The 6,181-nt window shown below is 34.3% G+C and overlaps 1 protein-coding gene across 2 annotated transcripts; it reads left to right on the forward strand.

The window, feature by feature from the left end:
• Positions 1–1,567: 1,567 nt before the first annotated feature.
• Positions 1,568–5,739, forward strand: LOC111372181 (methyl-CpG-binding domain-containing protein 11-like). Of its 2 annotated transcripts, XM_022994383.1 has the most exons (3): positions 1,568–1,646; positions 1,751–1,837; positions 4,504–5,739. In XM_022994383.1, exons 2-3 carry the CDS (start codon positions 1,760–1,762, stop codon positions 5,404–5,406), a joined length of 981 nt encoding a protein of 326 aa, XP_022850151.1. In that variant the 5' UTR covers positions 1,568–1,646; positions 1,751–1,759; the 3' UTR covers positions 5,407–5,739. The 2 variants fall into 2 exon arrangements, with proteins under 2 accessions (XP_022850151.1, XP_022850150.1); XM_022994382.1 differs by having other exon boundaries at positions 1,641–1,837.
• The last annotated feature ends 442 nt before the right edge of the window (positions 5,740–6,181 follow it).

A 6,181-nucleotide genomic window follows, 5' to 3' on the forward strand; every position in this document is an offset into this window, starting at 1 on the left:
CGCTATGAACTGAGCTTAAATCGACACTTTGCATGGAACAATTAAAGTTTGGTCAGAGGGACTTAATTTAAGGTTTAGTCAATTATGATTCTTTCAAATAGAAATTGTTATTACTAAGTAAATCCAAAAGATACTTACACTTATTACACAGTATAGCGCTGCCACTATTATATACATATTTATCTATTTTGAAAGCTTAAAACTTGTGAAGGATTGTTGTAACTTAAAATAAGTTTCATCTTTTCAAAATTAAGATATTTTAATTTTAAGTTTTAACATAAAATTAAAACATCATAATTTATGTGGTAACTTATATTTTAATGGTTTAGTTGTGGGGTTGATATTCCCCTATAAACGTAGGTGATATTTCATTGAGGGATAGAACTAGAAAAAAGACAAGCTGAAATATTATATTCTATACATTTTATACTATATTTTTATAGTTTTTTTGGCAATTCAATACTAGCGCTGCTACTATTATATATATATTTATCCATTTTGAAAGCTTAAAATTTGTGGATGATTGTTGTAACTTAGAATAAGTTTCATCTTTTCAAAATTAAAATATTTTAATTTTAAGTTTTAAAATAAAATTAAAACATCATAATTTATGTGGTAACTTATATTTTAATGGTTGATATTCCCCTATAAAAGGACGTGATGTTTCATTGAAGGATAGAACTAGAAAAAAGACAAGTTGAAATATTATATTTTATACATTTTATACTATATTTTTATAGTTTTTTGGCAATTCAATATTAGGCTAGTCCTTTAACTCTCCGTACTCGTGTTCATAGGAGAACCGGCTATGAGTCTTATGGGTTTTCTCGTGAAGTCATGTAGTGCCTAAAACACTCGTATAAAGGAAAAACAACACGACTTTAGGACGACGTTTTCGATATAACTCTTAAGGTTTGCATTCAAACTCACTTCTTATTGTTTAATTATAATGTTATCATATTATTATATTTATGCAAATATTAAATTATGTTATTTATATTTATTATTTGATATATTTATCTACACATAAATTACTCATTTTTCCAACATATAAAAATAAATTTTTTCACATTTATTTGCAAAATTTATTGTAAAAATATTTGATGAAAATGAAATTGTAAAAAATGAATTTCAAAAAATTGTGCTCAAACATGTGCTAAATACTATTTCGTGTGTCGGACGCCAAGCCTCTCATTTGAATCAAGTTAACAGAACAATTTCGGATACGTTATCCACTCACACCACCTCAACATTTCACTTCCCTCAGTCACGTATAACACCACGGCGATATCTCACGTTCTTCATCGAACGGTCAAAAACGGACCTTTTGTCAACACTCGCTAGCTTGGAGCGTGAGATACTCACCCAGCAGACCCAATATCGCTTAATTATAGTAGTTGGAAGAAATAAAATTAAAATCAAACAGGCGGTCACCAAAAATTCCTCAAACCACTCACCATTTACCGCCACGTGCAATATCCGACCCTTTTGTTCAGATTAAACGCCAATTAAAATTGATTTGATGACCTATCAACGTCCAGTAATGTGACACATGTCAATCAAAAGGTAATAATGAAATTTTGTGCATATTTAGGTAGCTTTATCGTTATCCTTTACTTGGGGGCGTATAATTTTGAAACGCAGAGGTACAAAAGAAAATTCTGCAGACAAATTGTGTGCTTTTTCATTTAGTTATACGTTTGCCATCGTTTTTGGTACTTTAAGAGCTCTTTTGGTTCCATTTTTGTAGGTGAAAAGAATGGCGGAGACTCAGATCGGAAATAGTGACGAAGTCGTGTCTGTGGAGCTTCCTGCACCTGCTTCTTGGAAAAAGATGGTATTTTCATCATTTTTTTTAAAAAAAATTGCATTTTTTAAATTATATTTTCTTTTGTTGACCACTCTTGCGTTTAATTTTTAGTTACACTTGTTTAATGTGTTGGAAATTTTAATTTCAATTACACTTGTTTGTATGCTGAATTTTTTTGTTCGTAATAGTTTTTATTGCTAGGGTTTTGGGTAGAAAATGTGTGCAATTCGTTTCATGTGAAGTTTACATTTTTATTTTCCTTCTTCATTATTGTTTTTTGGCCTTTTGAACCTTGAATTTAATTATCAATGTCTGTTGGTGATGTGTTTAATAGTAACTTTTCCAATTCAATGATGAAAATATTTTTTCTTGATGGAAAATTCATAAAATTGTATATTACTACTATAATTTGTAAAGAAATTTATACTTTTGTTGGTATTGCCACTGGGAAGTACTAAGGCAATATCAATTATGATAATTTATTTTTTCCCCTAATCTTAATGAATTAACACATCTAATTTTTTAATTTATTGAATTTTAGTTTTTATGGAAGCTAATTATTGAAGCTTGATCCTTGATAGCAACATACACAGAGATAAAAAAAATTGGTGAAGTGAAGAGAGGAAAAGGGTTGGTGTGTTGGGTTTTGATTGGGGAGGAGGGAGAGGGAGTATGCTGTATTCAATATTTTGACATTCAATTGCAGTGCGAATGTCATTTTTTGCAGATTGTGTAAGTCTTTTATTTTTAATTGGAGGATATGTTTTTTTATTCATTTTTGAAGAATAATGATAAAGGATTTTGGGAACTCGAGTGTATTACAAAAATAGATGGCATCTGGGGAAAATATTCATACCGATTAACTATATTAGTGGCATATGACTATGTGGTAGCTATTATCATTGGTTATGCTACTGTCATTCTTTTGTATGCATTTTATGGGATGGACATGGAGCCCTTGCCAAATCTTTGGAATCAAATTGTTCTGCATGTTTGCTGCAATATTGCCCATCTAATTTGGGCAGTTAAACTTCTCCATATAGAAAAGTTTGACCTGCTAAATATTGACTGCACTATGGTGATTTGGAGAATATCTTGATGCTTAGCCGGATCATGATGTGGCAGCTATAAACCTAAAGCCAAGTCCTTTAAGAATGTTGTTTGTCAACATTAGGTGAAGGAAAATAAAAGTTATAACACTACCTACTTGCTAAGTGAAAAACTTAACAGTATATCTGGTTGTTAAAAATAGACTCCTGGCTAAGACAAAACATCTATTAATACAAAATCCCGATTTTTTCTTTCAAGTTTCATTTCCCTGGAGTTGGTGCGAAACTGAATTGATACTCATTGTCTTTTCTTTGTGGGGATTGCCTTGAGCTCAGGTGTTGGCTATGCATGTTTACTTTTTTGCTTATGAAGAGAGGGTGTTGTGTATTCTTTTGATGTACTGTCGTCAGGCCCAAATTAAGGTGAAACTTGGATTATATTTCACAGTTTGGAATTGAAAGAAAGGACTTAAGAAATGAAGAGCAAGACAGGCAGAGTTTTTAGGTAGTTATTTGGTCTTCATATAATCAGCCTGTCTGGACACTTTCGTTAATTGTTCCTGTACGAACTATTCCAGATTATGAGAAAATGGTTGAATGATAAACAGAATGTTTACTGTGAATATCTGTGGGTAAGTAAGACCCTTGTTGGATTAGCACAAGGGATTCCATCCAATTTAAGCTCTTTCAAGGTACTTTTGGATTTGTGTCACTTTGTTCCAGGGTGCGTTGATGTTCTTTTTTGAACTTTAGGCTTTGTTAGGAAACTTTAATAAATGGTTTGCTCCAGTCCAGTCTCAATATAATGGACTGAATAATGTCATTATGTTTATCTTGGTATTTTAAAAAGAAACTGAATCCAATTTCTTGCCGGCCCAAGATTTGAGGTGGTATTATTTCTTTCCATTTTGCAAATGATTTTTTGTGCTTATTCTTACAAGTACAAGCTGGTTCATTTGTAGAACGTGGAATTGTAGGGAGGAATTTTAATAGAAAGATGCAAATATCATCAACCTGATTTGTCTTGGGCTAGGAAATCATGGGTTGCTCGGTGTAAAAACTTATTCCCATCATATATTTTCTATTTTAAATTCATTATTAATGCAGTCTGGTACTTGTGAAACTATTGTTCTAGAAGTTATTTAGCTCTTCTATAAATTTATCTGTTGTCACGTAGATTGGCTCATTGAGGCTATATAATGATTTTGTTATTGGTAGTTTATGTTGACAAATGTTGGAGTTGATTTCTTGAGACTAAATCTGTGGAAGTCAAAATCAACAAGGAAGAATTATGAGAGAATATCTTATATTGAGGATGTTGGACTTATGACAACTCATTAAGTGGATCTTTGACTATCTTCATGTTTTCCAGTGAGAAATCTATTAGAGACAATAGAGGCTTCCTTGGCGTTTAACGTAGATTGGTTAGGTAGAGAAAAATGCTGGCAGAAATAAATATCACCCAATTATCTTAGGCATGCAAAATTCAACACTGGCTTCGGAACTTGTCATGCATTTTCTTGGTTACTCGTGCACAATTTGGGGGTGGAGAATGAATTTCATTTTGATTTTATGCTGTATTTGTGTGTAGATTTTCCTCTGTCTGTTTAGTATCTTATATGGTTGGTCCATGTTTCTTTTCAGTACATTCCAAAGAAGGGAGGTACACCTAGGAAGAATGAGATCTTATTTATTTCTCCCACTGGAGAGGAGATTACTCACCGTAAACAGCTGGAGCAGTACCTAAAATCACACCCAGGAAACCCTGCTATAGCAGAATTTGATTGGAGCACTGGTGAGACTCCGAGACGATCAGCTAGGATCAGTGAGAAGGCTAAGGCGACTCCTCCATCTAAAGAGAGTGAGCCACCAAAGAAACGAAGCAGGAAATCTTCAGGTACAAAGAAGGGAAAAGAGATGGAACCTGGAAAAGAAGAAATTGAGGGCAAGCAAGAAGTTGAAATGCAGGATGCAGAGGTGGGTGAAAAGAGAGGAGAAAAAGAAGAGGAGACTGATGAGCTGAAGGAGGCTGAGGTTAAGAGTGAAGGTAAAATGCAGGAAGATGCAGCTGGAAAGAGTAAGCCTGAGGAATTGAAAGATAAGAAACCTGAGGAAAATGTTGCGACAGATTTTGAGATTCACAGTGCAACTGATGAGGCTGTTAATGTCGAGAAGGGTGGAAATGATGAGCCTGACAAAGCTAATGGTTCTGAGGAAGTTTCAAAAGTGGAAGAAAACATTGCAGAAAAACAGGTTCTTGGAATCAAAGAACAACCAGATTCAGTAACTAAAGAAGCTGGGGCTGATGATGAGAAACAGGATAAAGTGGAAAATGTCCCTGAGGAAGCAACTGATGGAGCTAAAACAGACATGTCCAATGGCGTGGCCCCTGCGCCTGCAGGAGAAGCTCATGCAGTTGAGGAGAACAGTGGTAAAGCTAATTTACAGGTGGAGGAGCCTGAGAAGAATGCCACTGATAATAGGAAGGTGAACGAAAGTGGGGCAACGTTGGCACATCATCCTTCTCCAACTGCTGCTAGTTGTTAAATTTATTGTTGTCATATATCGTGTGTAACATCTCTGTTGGTTTACCTTCTGATACTAACTTTGCAGACTAGAATGACTATGCTTGAATGAAGAATAGGTTTAGATTTATTATAGATAGGAAATCGACCTTTTGGATTGTCTTTGATGATGTGGCAATTGTTGTGCTGTGCTTATGTTGTAGTGTAGATTGTTATCTGTAATCTGTAGGCATGCTATGAAAGTGTGCACTTCCTAGTATTCCAATAAGTATCTGTGCACTTGCTAGTATTCCAATAAGTATCAAGGGACACCGTACTCTTGTTGAAGCTGGTCTGTGCTATGGTTTCTTATCGACCCTTTCTGTTGATTATCATTAGTTAAAAGTTATAATTTATCTTTCTACGTTTCAATGATCCACGAGTGAGGTCGAACTTGTTAGTGCAACCTTTAATCAGAATCTATTTTGTCTACGTCGTAGCTTGGATGCTTCCATCTTAAGACGAGCTTCTTTGCTGAGCTTATTCTTACGCAATTAACATGTTTGCTACGGTTGTCTATGTTGCCATCGAGATTGGTAGTTGTGTTGGTTATTGCTCTAAACGCTACACAAAGCTGCCAAATTGTAGATAATTCGATATTATTTGTGACTATTTCGAGGAAGGCGGACCTTACGGTCACTAGGGGCATCCTTTGTACAAGTACACTGTGCATGCATGGGCTTATATTACAAATGATCCAAATATAATGACTCAAAGCTAATGACTCAAAATGAATCGAAATATTAGGATAGAAGGAA

Source organism: Olea europaea, chromosome 23, assembly GCF_002742605.1.
Source record: "Olea europaea var. sylvestris chromosome 23, O_europaea_v1, whole genome shotgun sequence".
NCBI lineage: Eukaryota > Viridiplantae > Streptophyta > Magnoliopsida > Lamiales > Oleaceae > Olea > Olea europaea.

Coding starts and splice junctions, on each gene's coding strand:
- LOC111372181 (XM_022994383.1), top strand. CDS start 1,760: ATGGCGGAGACTCAGATCGGAAATAGTGACGAAGTCGTGTCTGTGGAG. Junction 1,838..4,503: donor CTGCTTCTTGGAAAAAGATG/GTATTTTCATCA, acceptor GTTTCTTTTCAG/TACATTCCAAAGAAGGGAGG.